Genomic DNA, 20,436 nt, shown 5'->3' with positions numbered 1-20,436 from the left:
AAGTCCGAGTTCCCGTGAACGCAGCATGAGCTGTGAACGCACGTTTAGTAGCATCGGAGGGAGAGATATTTGGGGCGGGGTCAGGTTTTGCTCACGGTAAAAAGGGTCAGGTTATTTATATATTTATTATTATTAAGGTTATCAATATGATAAACAGTCAGAGGCAGGCACATGCAACTTTTTCTTACCCGATTTCTTGATTAATTGATGAATGATTGATATTGATAAAACACCCGACTGCTAAACTATTGCAGCCCTACGTCACACTGCAGGTGATCAACATCAGAAAATTAAATCAACCGTGGAGCCTGATGAGCGTTTCTGAACATGATCAGGATCATCTGAACACCGTATTGATCCGTAAGTTGAAATACGGCTCAAACTAAAAGGTGTGGATCAAAATAATAAATACGAGAAACTGAAGAGATAAGAACGAATTTGTAAGGAAAACACAAGCGGGGCAAAATAAATTTCATCCATGTGATTTTCCAGAATTTTCTTTCTTTCTCCAGATTTTTTTTTTTTTTTCTTTTTTTGTGGCTTGAAAAGCGTCGTGATGGAAAACTCTCCGCTGAGCCTCGGGATCGTCAGGATGCTCCCGGTTCATTTCATCGATTTCCATTTCCTCCAGCTGATCGATGTGCTTGAATCGGCAGAATTTATTCAATGAATTAAAACATGACGGCCTTGGGAATTAATATTAATGTCTAAAAATTAATAAGGCAACGGCCAGGACTGCCCTACTATTCATGATGTATCAACTGATGTCAATTAATTCAAGACAAATTAAAAAAAAAAAAAAAAAAGATAAGAAAATATGAAGTATTCAAATAAACAACGCATCTGATGACAAATGTTTTTTGCTTTTCTTTGCCCCAGCTCTTGAATTATGACAGTAAATGTGGCAGGCTCATGTCTTCCTCCAAAATTAAGTCGTATTTCTGGCATTTGGGGGATTTTTTTTTTTTTTTTTTTTAGTTTTGGTGAAATTTAGGAGAAAAAGCTTCATGCAATCTGACTTCACTCTGTGTAAAAAAACAAAATCAACCCGAGTCGTGTGTCATACGTGTCTGTCCTTCTCCTTTGCTCCTCAGTCACAGTGATATTCCATCCCCCACCACACACTCACACACACACACACACACACACACACACACACGGAGCCTCCACATAGTGTGTGAAGTGTTGCGCGGCTCCTAGCAGCACATTGTGTTGCAGAAAGCCTCTTCAACAAGGCTCCATTCTTCTGCCCGCCGCCGCTGCTGATGGCGGCGGCCCGAGCTGTGAATTACCGCTCTGACAGCCTTTTCCCTCCCCGTCGCTATTCACAGACCTCTACAGCGCACGCACACACACACACACACACACGTGTATAAACACACACTTGTGCAGAGACACACACTTGTGCACGCGCCAAGCTTTGGGATGCTGCCTGCCAACACACACACACACACAAAAAAGATACAGGCACACAAGCTACATGTATGCTGTGTATAGAGGACACACACACACAAATATTCACACACACACACACACACACACACACACACACACACACACACACATGCTGTGGTTTTCCATCACTGAGACAAACGGGTTGAAATACTCATACACTCCCCTCTGATAGACCATCTGTGGCAAGGAAACCATACCAGGCTGTTTGTGTGTGTGTGTGTGTGTGTGTGTGTGTGTGTGTGTGTGTGTTGGAGGGTTTGTGCTGCATTACTGAAAACAAAAGCCAAGCTTGCCAGAGAGAGAGAGAGAGAGGGAGAGGGAGAGAGAGAGGCAGCGACAGAGACAAAGCGTGAGAAAGAGAAAACAAAGTTCAGCCTCTTCCTTTCTCTTTCTCTCTTTCTCTCGCTCTCTCTCTCTCCCCCTCTCTCTCTCGCTCTCCTGCGCTCAGCCGTTTGTTTTCCTCTCCACTTTTTCCTTCTTTATTTCTCGGATCTTTAACGTTTCATTCACTGCATCAACACACGTCTGCTATGAATTCTGAAAATGAATCGATCTGCTAAAATAAACAGTGTGAATCTCTGACCTGAGTCATTCACCGTTCTTAAAGACAAAACGAAGAACGCTGCGTTTTTCATGTGTTTTACAATAAATAATCTTTAAATAATTCTGTTTTCTTTTTTTTTTTATAACCCTGCTGTTTTGTAAGACCAGGCGAACCTGTTTTAATGTCTAGCTGTTCCCAGGTCTGTTAGCATGGGCTTGATCCGCGGCTTCGACAAACGGCAGCAAAAAGGAAAATGAAAACGTCTGTTGTCTTGAAAACGGAAAGAAAAATGGAGGACAAGCGGCAGTCCCGGTCAGACGGGGACGTCAGGGCTCCGCTCGCCATCTGGACAGAGGACAGCGTCCGACGCCGTCCTGGGCGGAGAGAGCGCCCGGGACAGCGCGGTCGTGTCACCGGAGGCAGATTCAATCACTGAGTTTCTTGGCATTGATTTATTTTGCTCGAAAAACAGATAAAGTACCTCAGCTGAACATATCTGAGCCTGCCTGAATCACAGATCGCTGGAAGGAGTTCACTGTGACTCCTGTTTGGTTGTTTTTGGTGTTGCAGGGCGAGACTGCGGGGCGAGACTGCGGGGCGATCGGCACGACAGTGGAAACACGAGAGGTTTTTGTTCCGGTGAGTCGAGGCCGTGGGCCTTCAGCACCGTCTGGCTCAAAGACGGGCGTCACAGTGGAAAGACGGGTTTTGACCTGCAAACTGGAATTTCTAGAAAAAATACAAACAGACTAATTAGATCCAGGTTTCCAGGCTCGGAGACAAACACCATCAAATGGCACGCCTGCCGTTTGACCGCAGCAACCTTTGCCAGTTTAGGGTAATAAAGGTATCCTGTTTCTCACCCAGCGCCCACATGGAAAAACACTGGAATGAACATTTTGCCCCTCACTAGGTGACCAAAGGGTCAGGGATTTGTGTTCTATTCCCCTCAGAGACTCTAACAGTCTCAATGACTCAACCAACCCTTGATCTGCAGGTACCAGAGGTCAAAGAGTCACATTCCTAAACCCTGCATCCTCTCCTGATGAGGAGAGCAGACCCCCACTAAACACAAGGAATGCGAGCAAAGACCCCACCTACACCTACACTCACACACACACACACACACACACACACAAAGGACATCCTGAATCCCTCAGGAGCTTTGTTGCCTACTAAAAAGATGGACTTAATCTTTCTAAATGGACTGTGCAGCTACATGAGTAACCAAACGTTCCACAAATCAGTAACAAGGGTCAGGCTTGTTGGAGAAGCCTGAATCACATCTGCTTAAATGAATTGGCAGATGTGGATGGGACCATGTTGTGATTTTGTAGGTCATGTTTGGTATCATTGTGCTACTCAGGATAAGGTGAAGTCAATTTTTAGGTCATCTCCAAAATTCCTCTTACAGGTTGGATGATATGAAAACCTGTTAAAGGAATACTTTCATCCCAGGGCAATTAACTCCCTGTCTGTGAATTCAACCCCCCCCAGGCGGCCCTGATTGGTCAGTAAGTTGAGACGAGGGCTGTCCCTCCTAAAGTTACCGATAACAGATAACTATCTGATTGGCTAAACTTTCCCGCCTGAGGAAGGGGTTAAAACCTCTGTGCACCAGAGAGAGAGTTAGAGCTTACACCATGACATGAGAGCTTACTCGATCCACACGTCTCATCGCCAAGCCTCCGCAGGGAGAGCTTCTAAGACCCACGTGCCCGCAGAGTTTCTCCTGCGCGACTCCATTCCAGCGAGCGTCCGTTCCATCCCGAGCCTTAGCTCCAGCTCCGCACGCCGCTGTCCTCTCCTGCCTTCTGCTGCAACCAGCTGGTCCGCTCCGCAGTCAACACCGCGAACTTCAAAACTCCGGCAAGACCTGCTTCCAGGCTCAAGCAAGTAACCTCACCCTCTAGTTGCTTAGACTGTGGTGCGGTCTTTTTAACTTTTATTGGCTTACACGCCGCATGTCCAAATTGGCAATAGAAACAGTCAGGGCTCACTCTCTCTGGGTACACACTGGTGCATTTTGCACCGATGCGAAATCTGTTTTGTGCCATATTTTAGCCGCCGTCTGTTTTACCCATCTCATGTTTCCTTACCATTTTGTCCATTTACTACATGCCTCATTGTTTGTTTGTCTGTTTGTTTGTGTTGTCTGCTGTAACTATGTACATATTTCATCTACCACAGGTAGTTGTGCATAATCAGTAGCCTTGTTGTAGTAATAAAGTGTGTTAAATTCACGTTCGTTGTTGAGTGATTTTTGTGAGTGGAATTCTTGATCCCTATTCGGAAAAGATCCGACTGCCCTTTTATTTTGATTTGATTATTTCCAGGCATAGACTATCATTTTAAGGAGTAATATTCCCGATATAAACTGCTTTTCTGCCTGATCACCAGAAACGTAGTTTCATTGGTCATTATTACGTCTTTCCTCCGGCCCAGTTGCCATAATAAACTAGTCATCACTCTTAAAGTGTTGGTAAGTTTATTCTTATCATTTCCCCATTTATTTGTGATAGTCTGGTCAAGCGAGTAATCCTACACGTGCGAGGGTGCATTTGAGGGAGCATCTCCAAACTCCTGCATGATCAAACTCATCTGCTCGACCCGCCAAAATAAAAAGGAGCAAAAAAGTGAAATCTGCTTGGTCACAGAGTGGAATCCAGTTTAAAAAAAAAAAAAAAAAAAAAAAACTTTGGGTAGATGCACCGATGTGTTTCAGGAGGGGAAGCTGCACGAATCCTCAAATCATAACTCGACAGTGTTGGCGGGTTCGGGTCAGCCGACGAGAAAACGTCTTTGGGCGGCTGGTCAAACAACACAGTGTTCAGAGTACGGTATAAATAACACTGCCTCCTCTTTTTTTTTTTTTTTTTTTTAAATAAATGTCCCTTTTTGTTTGATTTTGGCCAACCCCGTTCTAATTGTTGGATTGATAATCTGGGTTTATGCTCACATTCTGAGTGAGAGCATGCGTCCTCTTTGTGCTGCCACACCTGCTGCTCAAAGTGGAGACGTCCTCATTTCGCCGAGTGAGCCCAGATGTGCGCTGAAACACGGCTCCCGGAAATATGCAAATCCAAGTGGCCACTTGGCGAGGTCCAACCTCCGCCGGCGAGGGGATCGGGACAAAGTCAGAGGACGCAGTTATTGGGTGAAGTGTTCCTTTAAGCCAGAGACTCCCAGCCTCTCTCCTCACGCTCCCATCTGCCTCTCCATCTCTTTCCCTGCCGTTTCTCTGCTTCCTCCTCTTCCTCTCTCTCTCTCTCTCTTCCTCCGTCCTTCTCTCCTCTGTCCATTTTATCTAAAAATGTTTATAGTATTTTTTACTGTGCTTTTATTGTATTTGTAATACGCATTTTTCTCCATAAAGCCCACCTGAAAACCAAACCGGGAAACTAAAAGGACAATAAAGGGACAATAAAGGTTTCAGCTGAATTGAATCTGTCCTGCATCCATCCATCCATCCATCCATCCATCCATCCATCCCCTGCAGATGTCCTGTCGCACAGAAAGAGAGAGAGAAAGAAAGAGAGAGAGAATGGAAGTGATTTTCAGTGTTAGAGGGCACAGAGAGAGTTTGGTACAGAGGAAAAAAGCGAGAAAGAGGGAATAAATGAGAGAGAGAGAGAACAAATGAAAGAGAGAGAGAGAGAGAGAGAGGGAGAGCAGGAAAAGCTGGGGATAACACAAATCCTCCCCCTCCTACAAGGTTGTAATCGCATTTTTGTAATTGACGTATTCACAGATAGGCGAGCGCTCCCCGACGCCGGCTAATAGCCGCACGAATCAGCAGGCAGCCGGCTTCCTCTTTCTTCACGCGCTCGGCTAATCGCCGCCGTAAAGCAATATCCGCCCGCCGCATCCCAAACGCAGCCGACTGTGAGAGAGAGAGAGTGTGTGTGTGTGTGTGTGTGTGAGTGAGTGTGTATCTACTGACTGTCAAAAGTGCAAGTCTAGTCCAACTCCCAGTGCATCTCCTTATTATAAGCTACATCCATAACCATTATTATTAAGACATATTTTTGGGTTTATACATAAGATGACACTTTTCTTTCTTTTCATTCATACATCACAATTAACGTGTTAAAATTGCTGTTTACATTTGCTTATGGGACAAATGTTGGCTCTGTTGTTGATTATATTCTAATTATGATCATATCCTGCTGCTTCAACAAACCAATTTCCCCTATAAAGCTGCAACTTATATTGTTTTTGTTAATTACGTACATTATGCATACACTGCATATGCACTCCGAGTTTAGATTTTTTTTTTTTAACTTCTCATACAAGTGAGTTATAGTTTAGTGATATGAACGTTCCCTAAATTGAGTTGCATTAACTGCACTGTAATATGCGAGAGTGGAAACTATTTTATTTTGTGTCTCAAGGCAAATCAGTCTCTGAGATTGAATCGTCTTTAATTCGCCTGTGAAAGCGTTCATCTGAACAACTCGGCACTTTGGCGAACGCACCGAGCAGCACTTCCTTCATATGTGGAGCCTCTGCATTTAAAAACGTCACGTCAGAGCGAAAGATGCTTTTGAATGTGCGCACACACACACACACACACACACACTTCTGCCACCAGGATGTTTTACACCGTCAGACAATTTGAATCTGATTTCTCTCCTCTAATGAAACAGAAAGTCTAAATAAGTTTCATTTCAGGCTTCAAGGCCATAGAAACTGATAAATTCCAAAGGGAGTGAACACGGTTGATATCCACTGTGCAAAGGCTCAATACACAGTAATTCAAAGTGAGTGAAACTGTTTGGTTACAGTAGATAAAGCTCTTATTAATATGTTTTAGCACGTTGCAAAATCACAAGAGAATAATATGAGGAATGAGGGTTGCTGAAGCTGTTTTTCTCTCTGTTATGGATCGTGGTGATGTGATTTAGAGACATGCCTCTGCCTCGCCTCGATGCTGTTTATCTCAGGTTCATCACAGCACTCATCACTGTGTCCGTTATGAAGGCGCTGGGCGGTCTTCTCTGTCTGACAGACGGGAAACACGTGGATTTGTGTGCTTCTAAGGCCCTTATTGCTGATTTTGGTCCTTTGGAGCGTCAAACTCGGTCTCATGTTTGACTTTCTCTGCAGGTTCCTCCCGTCTGGACTGAGCTCAGTCGGAAGATCAGCTTTCAGTTTCTCTGCTCCGACCGCCTGCAACGCTCTACAAAGCTCCATGAAAATTAATTCCTCAGCACTAACCTTTGGTCCGTTTAAATCCATGATCACAAATCATTCAGCCTCTGCTTGCACCTGTTTTAACTGAATTGTTTTTGTATCTTTTCATTTTAATTTTAATGAACTGTATTTATAAAACTCTTCAAACCGATTGTTCTCCTTGACTGTGTATCTTTTATTGATTTTGTAATTATTTATGTCGTTTTACTCGACATCATTGTAAATGAGCTCCTGCCTGAATGATTTTTGAATTTAAATCGAGGTAATACACATACATAAAATAAAAATTTCAGTGGAAATGACTCATCTTTACTCTGTAGATGTGAACAAGATGTTCGAAGACTCGGTGCCCTCGGTTGATACTTGAGTTTCCAGTTAACTAAAACAGCTCGAGGCAGCTGCCTGTTATTCTTGCGCCTGTCGCAGCCAGTTACCTCTGATGTTGTGGTCGTACATCATCAGCTCAACGGCACTTTTCATTGGTCACTTTATTAATCCTAACCTGGACTGCAAGGGTGCTGAAGCGTGTCTGAGCGAGGGCTGGACAGAAGGAACTTTTTGATGATTGAACTTTTACTGCAGTCCACAAGCCTCACTGTCTACTGTAAGCTTTTGATGTATTTAATATGTTTTGTGTTTTTCACATGCGCACAAGTGTGAACTCTCTAAGTAAGTGTGCATTTATGTGAGCGTCCTGTTTCCGTGGGCTTGTATGTCCTAACATCTTTCTGCGAGCCCAGCGTCCTGCCAAAGACTAAACTCTGTTACTGATCGCACGAATGGACAGTAAAGTTTCATATCTTGAATCTTGAGATTTGGTGGAACAGCGTTGTGGCCCTCAGTGACTTGGACAGATGTTGGACGTTCTGGAGGTTATTAAACAATGCAAGAGGAGACTCAGACTGACACCGCGCTCAGACAGGACGCGTCTTGTCAATGTTCGAGCCTCAGGTTTGTCTTTAAAATACCAACATGAGCGGCTGTACAGGGTTGGTTCTTCACTTTGACGTTCAGTCTTTCCTTGTCTGTTGTTTTGTCTTTAAACTCTATTTTCTGACAGGAGAAGGTCCTGTGGTGGGATTCAAACAAACCGAAAAACAGAACCGGTGCGTCCATCAATGCCAGGTTGGAGTGAGCGTCAGGGTCAGGTATGTGATAGACACAATAGTAACGCTATTTGAAAATGCAATGGGACTACAAAGCCACTGATGGCTGCTCTGTCTAGTTATGACAAGCTGCTGCAGGTCAGAAGCAAACGTTAGTCAAGCCTTACATAATGTAACCCAACACTTTGCACATTTCATTTTGCTTCATTTTGCCCCTCTGCTTTCTAAGAAAGAACCAAAGAAAGTAGAGTAGATCCACAGGGTTCACAGCTGAGAAACTTTTCTGCCTCCCAGAAGATCCTTAAGTCCACCACAGAGGACCTGCTCATCAGTGTGACTCATTACTTGGTGCTTTATAATTAATTGAACAGTTATTAACTACACACTTTGCAAAAATGGTATTACCATAAATTTACATTTTTTTTTTAAGGAAAATGTTGGATGTGACAGTATTTTGCAAAAGGCAGGCTGAAATGCCTTCATTATTCACAAAAATAGAGTTTTGTAGCATATCAGAATCTGAGGTGAGGAGATGTCTTCAGTCAAGTCCAAAGGCAAATCCACATGGAAGCAAAATATATTTCAGTTCACAACATATTTATCTGTGCAGCATGTGGCACAGCTCCTGGATCAGCGTTTGATATCCCTTCCAAAACCACCCTGACTCCCACCCCGTGGATCTGAAGCTGTTTGTTCAGGGTGACTGACACTACGCTGGCTGTGTGTAGGAATCCCTTCATCTTAACTGACTCTAATGTGACCCTTTGTTGAAAACTCGAAACTTAAAACGATTTCTCCCACACGTTGGTCAAGGTCAAAATGTTGATCGGCATCCAAAGCGCTGCAGTCAGGATGCAGATTCCAACAGTGGAGCAGACTTAGGATGCCCTCCTTCAGTGTTTGGAGATGAGTCATGGGATATGAAACAATACTGCTGACTACTACTGACTTTATTGATTTCTCACAACGACCTCCTGCCCAATTGGCTCTCACGTTCAGGCTAGGATTCCCCCAGAGGTTCAAAGCAGACGAAGCAGAGGAAAGAAGAAAGGAAGAAGGAGAAGCTGCAGGGTTACAGAAGAGGAGAGCGGAGAGAAACACCACGGCTTTCATGTACCGCCGCTTTCTAAGCCGTGTGCGCATCCACCTGTGAGAAATCTGCCTTGACAAATACCAAGCTTTCTAAAAAGCTCCATTATGCTCCTGTACAGCTGCTAATTAAGACAAAGACATGCCCCTAATTAACCATATAGGGTTAACAACCTTCAATTAAAACGCTGCATGAAATGTCACTGATGTCTTCCTTACACCGAGCGTGGCTCCAACAAAGAGAAGCGAAATGAAGAGGACGAGGAAGCTTGACTAGTGCAGGAACTGGCGGCCCCTCAAATCGAAAGCTGTCACGGCACGGCGTTTAAGAAAATGAGCTCCCCTTGGAGACAAAACACAGGAGGGAGATTGCAGTGCGAGCTGTGTATAGCTAATTTACTAGAAAAAAAAAACGAACGGATGTGGAATGGGTGTAATGCTGATAAAACCAGTCAAACAGGACAGTGTTAGGATCCTGTGTCTTGGTACTTTTGGTTACCAACAAACAAGAAATGTTTTTTTTTTGGAACCTTGAAATGGTGAGGTCTTGGTGAAAATGTAAAAAAAAAAAATCACCAAGCCATTTTTTTTTAGCTAACATATTACTTATCTCCTGTTCAAAGAGGTCAGACTCAAGTGTTTTCTAAGTGTAGAACAAGTTCTTTTAGTGTCCAATAGTGTGGCTCTCTTGCCAAGAAAGGACGGTGTTCTCACTGCTGAAGTGCCCTTGAGCGAGGCAATGAACCCTCAGCTGTTCCAGTGGAGCTGCTGAGCGGTCGACAGCGTAGACAGCGGGGACTGAAGGCTGCTCCATTTGGAAGGATCCTTCAAATACAATCAAGAAACGCCGCCTTCGTCCGGCAGTCCACCAGGGACACCGACTGTAAGACGAATCCTTCACATCCGTATGCATTTCACTTAGATTTACAAATACATGTAAAGTTAGTCTGTTCCTTCTCAAAGACATTGACGGGACAAAGCACATGAGCGTCTCTTCCCTCTCGTGTGCTGCAGGTAGGACAGTGTGATGTCAACACTGCCCTCTCCTGCAATGTAAATGACGTAAGGCGCAGGTTTGGTCTCGGTCGACCGTTTCAAAGCGCAGTGCATGATTGAGACAACATATTGCAGGTAAAACGCAAACAAGGATCTTCGCCAGGAATCGCTAAGTGCTCCTTTAATGGAGCGCTGCAGACCCACATAGCAATAAATAATAATTTAAATAAATCCTCCCCAGCTGAGCATAATAAAATACTGCAAGGGCTGCACTTATCAATAAACCATCCTTCCAGTGAGCTCCTCCCTGGAGGTGAAAGTACGCCGTTTCTTTTTCCTTTTAAACAACAAATGAGTCATGTGTCCCAGCAGGCCATTTCGTAATGACATTCAGCGAAGCCAAATGTGCATCAGGTGCCTGTTAACGTAGTTAGCTTTGTTCAGTGACGGTGCTTTTATAGCAATACGTGTGCAGTGTGCAGGTCCCTGTCCACCACAGCCTGTTGTGCAGCTGTGTATGGAAGCTGTATGTATTGTAGGGTAAATTAAATTATGGCTCACAGGGCTGGAGGCGCTATGCAGCTGATGGCAGGTTGTGAAATGCCAGACCCGTCCCCAGCGTCTTGTTGAAATGTGCCAGCGTCCAATATCCTGAGGGCACCGAGGACCTGGGCACGCTCTGGGATGGCATTAGTGCATTTGCTCTTTCTGAAGGTGGAGAAAGTCACTGGCAGAGGTCCAGTTAAAAAAAAAAAAAAGAGAGAGAAAAGCTTTGGAAAATAAAATCCATGGAGCAGCCACTCGTCGCTCTCAGCTGAAGTCAGAAAATGCGCTGCCTGCGCAACACAGCATGTGCCAAATCCTCCATTAAATCAAGATGAGCCATTTTACGCTCAGCAAAATCGCTGTCTTGCTGTTGCCTTTTATGTGATTGAACTGGTGTAATTGCTTACACCCTGAATTTCTATAGCCAGACTAATATTTTAAATGGCTGTCAATTACACATTTTAAATCGCTATCCTGAAATGGTGGATTACAATGACTATATGCACTGTCCAAATTGTTAAAGAATGGCATAATATGCACTTGTAGTGTCAATTATTGTGAACTAAGAACTTTTAAATGAATGCGACAACCAGTGGCATTTCAGACTTGATGATGTTGGCAGACCCGAGCCCCTCAGTGGTCGTGTTTAACATCAGTTGTCACAATAAGAGCCACTTTCTGCTTATTTTCATTGGGCAGGCTGTCTGACAATTACTGACATTTTGCAGTCGTGTCCCAGGCAGATTAAGCCACCCAATCCACCGGATCTTCTGCAGCAGGTTTAGTAAATCCATGGTTTAAAGTCCAAACAGAATTTGAAATTTCAGTTTTAGACTCTGCCAGTCCTCACAAGTACTAAAGATAAAGAAAATACCACTAAAATACCATGATCACACCACTACGTTATGCTTGCAGGAAGCATGAATGTACAGGTGCATGTGTGTATGCAGACATATAGTTTTATATTTTTATGATGTTTGTGTTTTTTTTATGAATTCTGCTTCTATTCAGTTGTCAACTGTGAGCTTGAATGTAAATAAACACAAACTCAAGGTCGCAGCCTGTTTCATGCTCGGTTTCGATTTGTTGACCCTTTTTGTCAGGATGAAGCGTCTACAGGTGACGGTGGAGAACTGAAGAGTCTGACTGTCAGAAACACAGCGGACGAGCTGTCGACAAAACTCGTCAAAGAAATAAAAGTCAAAGAAATCAAAATCTCTGACTTCCTAGACTTTGTAGAAAAACATAAATCCAAAGAAAGCATACATTCAAGGCATTCAGTAGTTTAGCTCTATCATTTATTCCAGTGATGCAGCAGCAGAAAGTTCATCCTATATCGTTCCACATTGTTTGTTTTACATGCATTTCACATCTTAAAGATAAAGGCTGAGATAAACTACATAATTATTTGGAACCGACCTGTGATTTGATATCCTATTTTTTTAGTAGGGGTGGTAAAGAAAAAAAAAAAAATGATTGCAGGCTGGGGCCTAAACAGTCTTGGAGCTGCATCAGTTGGCTTTGACTGGAAAGCTGAGACTCTTGTGGATTCAATGAGCCACATTTGATTCCTGTGTGATGATGTTGGCCCCCATAGCAGCCATTTCACTGCAGCCAGAGACTTTTGTCAAACTGGACGTCGCTGGAGAAAATGACCTCTAGTGACCTCTAGGAGAATCACAGCCTCATCAAACTTTACACGGTTGGCATGTTAGCTTGACCTTTTCTTAAGTAAACGCTCATATCTCATATCTATAGGTAGCTTGTATATGTGTATGTGTGTGTATATGTATGTGTATGTATGTGTATGCACGTGTATGTGTATATACGTATATATGACATATTTTTAATGGTAATTTAAAGGTAAAAGCACTGTATAATGTATTTCTTCACATTTTCGTCGTTTTTTTTTTCTTATTATTTCTCTTATGTGGACTATGTGTCTGAATAAAGATTCATTTTACAGACACAAACTGGAGGAAGATTCAGAAAACTAAAATCACAATAAATCATAGTATCGACAATACATATCGAATCGGCACCCGAGTATTGTGACCGTATTTAATTGGGAGATAAGCATATTGTCCCTGAATTTTGCACAAAAGGAAATAAAAGCTGGTTCCAAATACAGGCTTCTGCAAATAAAAGCCAGGACTAATAACTGGACTCTTTGCCACATGTTGACAATAAAACGTCAAAACCGCACGCTCGCCGCTCGCCGGGTGTTTCCTGCAGCCGCTGCCGGGCTGATAGACGGGAACAGAGCAGAGGAGAGAGAAAGGGAGGAGTAAATGGAGAGAACGAGGAGGTGAGAGTGGATGCAGCGAGCAGAGCAGATTAGAGGGTAAGTGGGAGGCTGGTAGTGGCAGAGGGGGGCTCGCAGTTACAGCTGCCCATAATTGTTCTTCATGCCTGGGTCTCCAGCGAACCGCCGCCTGGCCTGCTCCCAGGAGGCACGGAGCTCTGCATGAGTGTGTGTGTGTGTGTGTGTGTGTGTGTGTGTGTGTGTGTGTGTGTGTGAGTGCGAGAGACAATTTGAAACCCAGGAATAGGTCAGAGAGTGAGCAAGAGGCAGAGAGCGAGAGAGAGAGAGAGAACAGGAGAATGAATTTCAAACCACAGCATGGGTCACTGCTGATTTGTACTTTGAGTGTGTGTGTGTGTGTGTGTGTGTGTCAGTGAGAGAGAGAGAGAGAGAGTGTGATGTGCATATAAAGGCACCCTTCTGTTCGCAAGTGTGTCAAGACTAGGAGTGAGTCACTGCATGTGTGAGGTATCTGTGTGTGTGTGTGTGTGCAGACTTTAAGAGCAGGAGTGTGTCACTGAGGGGGTGTGTGCGTGTGTGTGCATGTGTGTGTGTGTGTGTGTGTGTGTGTGTGTGTGTGTGTGTGTGTGTGTGTGCTAATTTCCAGGCCGGGCGTGGGTCAAAGGCCGCCCTCGAGGGAGCACGGCGGCATTTCAAACGCAGCTCTGCTCCTTAAAATGTTTAATTCAGGCGACCTTCCTCGTCTTCCTCAGCGAGGGAGAAAAACAAAACTGGGAAATGAAGCGTTTCATCACCTCCTCTCTCTCTGCTGTGCTCTCCCTCGCTCCAATTTCTATCTCTCCCTCTCTCTCTCTCCACACACACACACACACACACACACACCTACACACACACACCCGTTGGTTTTGTTTACCCAGGAAATGAAGACAGTCCGGAGCCTCTCTCCTCTCCGTCCAAAATAGAAAGAAAGAGCGAAGAGAAAAAGTTCCCACTTTCCCTCCGTCCTCTCCTCTTCTCTCACTTTCTCCCTCCTCTCAGCTCTGTCCATCTGTCAAAATAAACTCTCTCTCTCTTTTCACTTTTTTTCTTTTTTCCCTCTGAATTCTCTCCCTCTGTCACTGTTCTCACGTCTTCCATTTCTCCTCTCTCGTTCTGTCGCTCTCAGTCTCTCTCTGTTTTACTCAGATGATATTTTCATTTTGTGGGGCTATATTAAAAACAACAGAACACATAAATAATAATAATGATAATAAAAAAAAACCTCCATTCAGAGATCGCTGCTGCTGGTGCCTCTATTCTCTTTCAGTCTTGTTTTAACGGCTGCAGCTGAAGATGATTTTCTCTTTTCATTATTTTTTCCATGAACTGATTTAATTTTTATTCGATAACGCATCAAAAATAAAGCCAAAGTCAGACGGGAAGTGACCAGAGCCCAAAGTGATGACGTCAAATGTCTGCCTTAGTCCGACCAGCAGACACAAAAATAAAACCCAGAGCGATAATTTCATGACATGAAGTTAAAATCAAAATTATCATCACTTTTCTGCTGACTGACTAATCAGTTCGGCGCTATTTTGTTTTAAATTGTGCATTTGTGCCAGTTTTTAATGTTTTGTTTGCCGTGTGCCCACAGAGGTAAATAAAGTTTCCACGTATTTATTGCACTGTCCTCAATAAATAAATAAATACAAAACAAATAATAAACAATACAGTTTTTATGACCGTAATATAAATTTAATAGATCGCTGTCACTCGGCTCCGTCCACTGCAGCAGTTCAGTGTTATTTATTCCTCCCTCTGTCAGACAGGCTGACTTGCTCTCTCTCTCTCTCTCTCTCTCTCTCTCTCACTCACACACACACACACACACACTCTTTTTTGAAGGACACTGGTGAAATGAGTTCAGTAAAGGAAAGTCTGACAGTTTGCTCTGATACGTGCCTCTGACTGTGTGTGTGTGTGTTTATTTGTGTGTGTGTGTGTGAGAGAGAGAGAGAGAGCTAGAATGTGAGTGCATGTGTGTCAGTGAATATAACTGTGTGTGTGTGTGTATGTGTGTGTGTGTGTGTGTGTGATTCCTCAACTCTCCACAGACTCCCCGTGTTGCAGTCTGCCTGTGGTGATAAGCAGATGATGAAAGCCTCTGTGTGTGTGTGTGTGTGTGTGTGTGTGTGTGTTTGTTTTTTTTTTTTTTTTACCTGAGCGAGCTGTGTGTTGCTGGACGAGGGCAGGGGGTTGGACACCATTGGTCCGAAGATGTCCAGGTCATCACTGATTGGTGCAGAGCTGCCGGAGCCCCTCCCACCTGCACCGCTCTCCGGAGCATCTGAGAGAGAGAGAGAGAGAGAGAGAGAGAGAGAGAGAGAGAGAGAGAGAGAGAGGGAGAGAGATTAGTATATTATAAGTGAAAACACAGCTTTCCTGCTGATGTGCTGCTGCTCACTTTCCAACCTCGAGAGTCAAGAAATGTAAATTTTTTAAAATGAGGTGTAATTCAGTTCCCTTATCCCCTGCGTGCCGGTTGAATTTTTATCCCTATTATTTATTAAGTGTAGTTACAAAACCACATCTGAATCTCTTATTGAAGTATCTGTATTTGAAAAATGTAAATGCAGTAAAAAAAAAAAAAAAAAAAAAATTTCATTTGGCTGTTTTAGGGTCCGACATGAAAACATAACGAGGAGGGAAGGGACGCCTGCGGCTGAGGGAAATCACCGCACGCCGTTCAGCTCCGTCTCTCCGTCTCCGTCCCACATGGGAAATCTGCCGACGTTCAACCAAGAGCAGGATGAGACGAGCGATGGATCACCTCTGAGAAGTGTTTAAAAAAAAAAAAAATCAATCAGTAAGTAACACAAATGTATGACGGCGTATTTAGTGCGACTGTTGGGAGGAAAAAAAATATGAATCTGGGGAAGGGGGTTAATATTCTGGCGAAAAAACTGGGATTAAAGTGGTAAATTTACAAGAAAAAAAACATCTTTTTATTTTTTTTATTTTATTTTATTTGAACATGTTGTATAAAGGACAACGGACAATGCAACAATAGGGTAATAGTAGAAGAAAAAAGTAAAAAAAAATAAAAAAAAAAATAGATAAATTCAATGTTATTTTCTAGATGGCCAGCACATGTTCAAAAGGGAGTAGGAAGAAGTTAAAAACTTATATGATCCTACCCCTTGAGTTCCTATATATTACATATATATTGTATAATACTCTAGTAATTATCAATATTATATTATTAATATATCAAAATATAGAGAAATATAGTCTATTCTTAGCTAAATTTATCAGAAAAAAAAGGAAAAACAGAATATTACCCCCTCCCCCAGCTCCATATATATATATTTTTTCATACAATGGCACTAAAACGCCATCGTACAAGAGGAAAGAAGTAAACCGCTCAAGTGCTGCAAATCAAGACGATTTTTTTTTTTTTGTCTTTTTCCAGATTTGTTCAAACGACGACACGTGAGAAAAAGCCGCCTAATAAACTTATAAGGAACCAGGCGAGTAAATATGACGTTAGGATGTTGTGACTGAATCATAAAGCCGCTCTGTGACCCATCATGTCGACGTCTTGTGACGACGCCTGATGAACACGTTTATATTTTATGATTCTGTAACTTATTGAAACTTGTACTGAACCTTTTCCTAGTCAAATAAAGGTTAAATGATAAATAATGAATAAATGACTGATGTAAAGACCCGTCTGGATGTCACGCTGCCACCTGTGGCTTACAAAGGCAAGAGAGACGTTTTATTTATTTATTCATTTATTTACTTTTTTATTTTTTTTTTTATAAACAAGCCTTTCGTCTCGCCGTAAATCAGAGGAGATGATTCATGCCGGAGTCACAGCAAACACGACTGATCATTTTTCATTTGAGGCGAAGCTGCACAGTTCATGGTTTGCCGAGCGGAGATCAATTCAGACGGAGTTCAGAATGCGCACGCCGCTAAAAACAATTAACATCTCATTTATATGTTGTCATTTTTTACTCGTCATGAATGTGTGCGATGCAGCGGCTGAAGGGCTGAGTGTTGGAGCTGGACGCTGTCAGCTGGGAGAAACCTGCAGGAAATGACACGGAGAGAAAACTGGGAGTGGCAGTGAAACTGGAAAAACTGGGAAAACTGATTCAGATGTGATGATGTCCGTAAGGTTATATCTCAACTGAAACACTGAAAAAAAAAAAAATAAAAAAAAAAAAAATCAGATTCAAATTGATATCAACTGAGAGAGAGCGAGGAATGTGTACGTGCCAAATATTTGTGATATGATCGAAGCCTTTTCGGATTAAACTGAAAATCACATCAGGTGATTGACTGATAGTGCTGCAAAGTTTACCTCCGATTTTAGATTTACTCATTTTGAGAGCAATCACTGACAAAAAAAAAAAAAACCTCTTATCCCTGATCAGTTTTGGTTTTATGACTCATCAGACATGAGAAGCTGATGATGCGGAAAAATGACTATGAGTTAAAGTTTAGGAGTTTTAAAGGTCTGCGTTTATGCCGGTTCAATCAGCACTGCATCCAAATTAATAAAAAAAAACAGTAAAGTCTACAAACCGAATTTCGTTTTTTGTGCGAACTCAGATCAGTAGAAAAGTCGTGCGATGAATAAAACTGATCTCCGAAAGCGACGTGAGCCTCTAAGTCAGCATCTAACCTCAGCAGAGACGTTCAAATGGCTCAAATGGAGATAATCCATCTCAAAATGAGCAATAAAGGACGAGCAGACACGCCAACAGACGGAGGCAGAAACACACAGAAATGAAGAGAAAGAGCAATTACACAGCGAGAGCGGAGAATCACAGAGAAACAGACAGAAAATAGAAATATTAATCCTGACCTTTACATACCAGCTCCTCTGACCAAAGCCTGTTCCCTAAGAATTACACATCCGCACACACTCCCAGCATGCCCTCGTAGCTCCATTTCCAATTAACACGCTCGCAACGGCACATCAATGAGAAAATTCAAGCGCCCCAAACTCCCTCAATATTTAGCATCGCACTGAATATAATTACGATCGTGCTCCTCGTTCTGCCTCTGCGGTGTGATTTCCAATTTAAATGCCTGTAATTGCACGTATTCAAAAATGAGAGTCCAGTAAAAAAAAAAAAAAAAAAAAAAATTGCACACACAATGTTGGGCGATACCAAAATGTGCCGGTTTGGGTTTTGGTGTCACCTTAAAAAGCCATTTTCAGTCACAGTGCTGGAACAATCCAAAAGAAGACGATCCAAACACATAAATATATTTATATTGAGCAAAAAAAATAGACATGATGATGAAATATCGGCATTGGCCTCAAATCAAAATTTCTGCCGATGTGTGAAATAAGTCAAATCTGCCTTTGGTTGTTGTCAGGACTGTCTCAGAGAATATCATCCAAGCCTGTTTACAGAGGATCAATCTCACCATTTTGTCTGAAAGAAAATGTAATATGTATGTTCATTTATCAGCAATCGGCCAGAGGAGTCCGAAAACATCGACATATCGGATATTGGAAGAAGAAAAAAAAATCCAATTTTGTGCATCCCTATCTTGATTTCATTCATGTTTGCTTGCCCTGTAATGAACTGGAGGTCATCGTTTTGCAACCGGTTTATGACATCAGGAAAATGCAGCACCAGTGAGGACTTTTCATAAATTCAGTGCACATTTTACTGTCACCAACAGCCTTCGTTTTGCCTTATTTTGAGGGAGAGGAGATCTTTATTAGATACTGACAGGTGAACAGTTTCCAGCGGTGGATTTTTTTTTTCCCCGCTAAATAAAAGCATTGGTATGCAGCGGGAGGCGCAGGTGGACTGAGGGATGAGGCTCATGTTGTCCGACAAGCTCCGTCTGCACTGATAATTTTCAGAGAGAGGACGGCAAGCGGAATCAATAAACAGATGGGCTCAGTCATTTACTGTAGACAAACACGCCTCTTTTATTTTTTTTTTTATGGACCCAGAAGTCTCAAACTCGCAGGTAAAGTGGCTACAGCGCCGCTCGGCAGCCTGACCCGTCTAACTAATTTGATTAACGATCACAAGCTGAATTAATAATAACTTCTCGTGCTGGAAATCCATACGTTCCTTTTGATGCTTAAAATGCGGGTGAAGTCGGTGTACCAGCTCGTACTGGCGGCTTATTAAAAAGTGAAACTAGTCGGTCAGGGTGAAGTTTGACTGGTTCAATGTAGAATTAAGCAGAAATAATAGTAGTTCCTGGGTGTTTAGAGGACAACTTGAGCGATCCATGGATTCGAAAGATATTTAATAAATGCAGGGAATCGGATCCGGAAACTGAACAAACATCGGATCTGCAGGGACATCGGACCATATTTCAAAATAAAACAACATATTTGATCAGCTATCATTAGACAACAGCTGATGTCATCATTCAACCACTTCCTAACTAATGTTACCTTTTGACAGCCAATAAGATAGGAAAAGTGTAAGTTAATTATTAAATATCAATGAACACTTTGGACACGTTTCTTTTTCAGACCACGAGCTGAAGTCTGGAAGTAAAACACGCTGGATGTGAGCTCGTCAAGCCTGCCCGGTCCTGACAGATTTTGCGGGCCCTGTCGGGTTTCTTGCCGCATTAAACACCATCACTGCTCGTGTTGGACGTAATCTGTGTGAACATGATACAGAATTATATGTTCACAGTTGCGTAAATTTACTGAGTTCACCGTAAAGTTTCTGAGGTGAAAACACAGCGGGACAGCTATCGTGACGCCGCAAGCCTCATCACATCCAGCGGGTTTTATTTCAAGACTTCAGCTCGAGAAGTAATGAGTCCCAGGTGTTCGTTGATATTTCATAATTAATTTATGCCTTTCCTATGGTACTGTAGCTTATAATGCTATATTTAGCCTGCGATGTGAAGTGTTTACCCTGAAATATGACCCCATGTCCCTCTGGATTCTCACTCTCCATCGTCTTTTCAGCTGTTCGTCGATCAGCAAGCGGTGAAACGACAACAGTTTGGCAGATTCTTCGTATTTATACACCATGATGATTGTGATTGCTGCTGATGATGATTTAAGTTTACTTAATTAGGATAAACCCCTTGTCTCCATTTTGAAGGGGTCTTGGAATACAATACAAGCCAAACTCAAAAACAACACCAAAAAAAAAAAGACTTTAAAGTCATAAAAAAGACAAAAACAACAATTCAACAGATACAATAAAACTGAGGCAGTCAACACCCGAACGTCAGAAAGATGA

The 20,436-nt window shown here is 42.7% G+C and overlaps 1 protein-coding gene across 9 annotated transcripts in view; it reads right to left on the bottom strand.

Moving 5' to 3' along the window:
* Nucleotides 1-20,436, bottom strand: part of LOC115372362 (stromal membrane-associated protein 1-like) — a 134,865-nt gene that overhangs the window by 16,620 nt on the left and 97,809 nt on the right. For all 9 annotated transcript variants that reach the window (XM_030070189.1, XM_030070191.1, XM_030070190.1 and 6 more), the window contains one exon: nt 15,397-15,524. In XM_030070189.1, coding sequence (XP_029926049.1) covers nt 15,397-15,524 — 128 coding nt within the window. The remainder of the gene's footprint in view (nt 1-15,396; nt 15,525-20,436) is intronic.

The sequence above is a fragment of the Myripristis murdjan genome, chromosome 15 (genome assembly GCF_902150065.1).
Source record: "Myripristis murdjan chromosome 15, fMyrMur1.1, whole genome shotgun sequence".
NCBI classification, from domain to species: Eukaryota; Metazoa; Chordata; class Actinopteri; order Holocentriformes; family Holocentridae; genus Myripristis; species Myripristis murdjan.
Note: the sequence above shows the minus strand (reverse complement) of the source record. Positions and strands in the feature narration are given on the sequence as shown.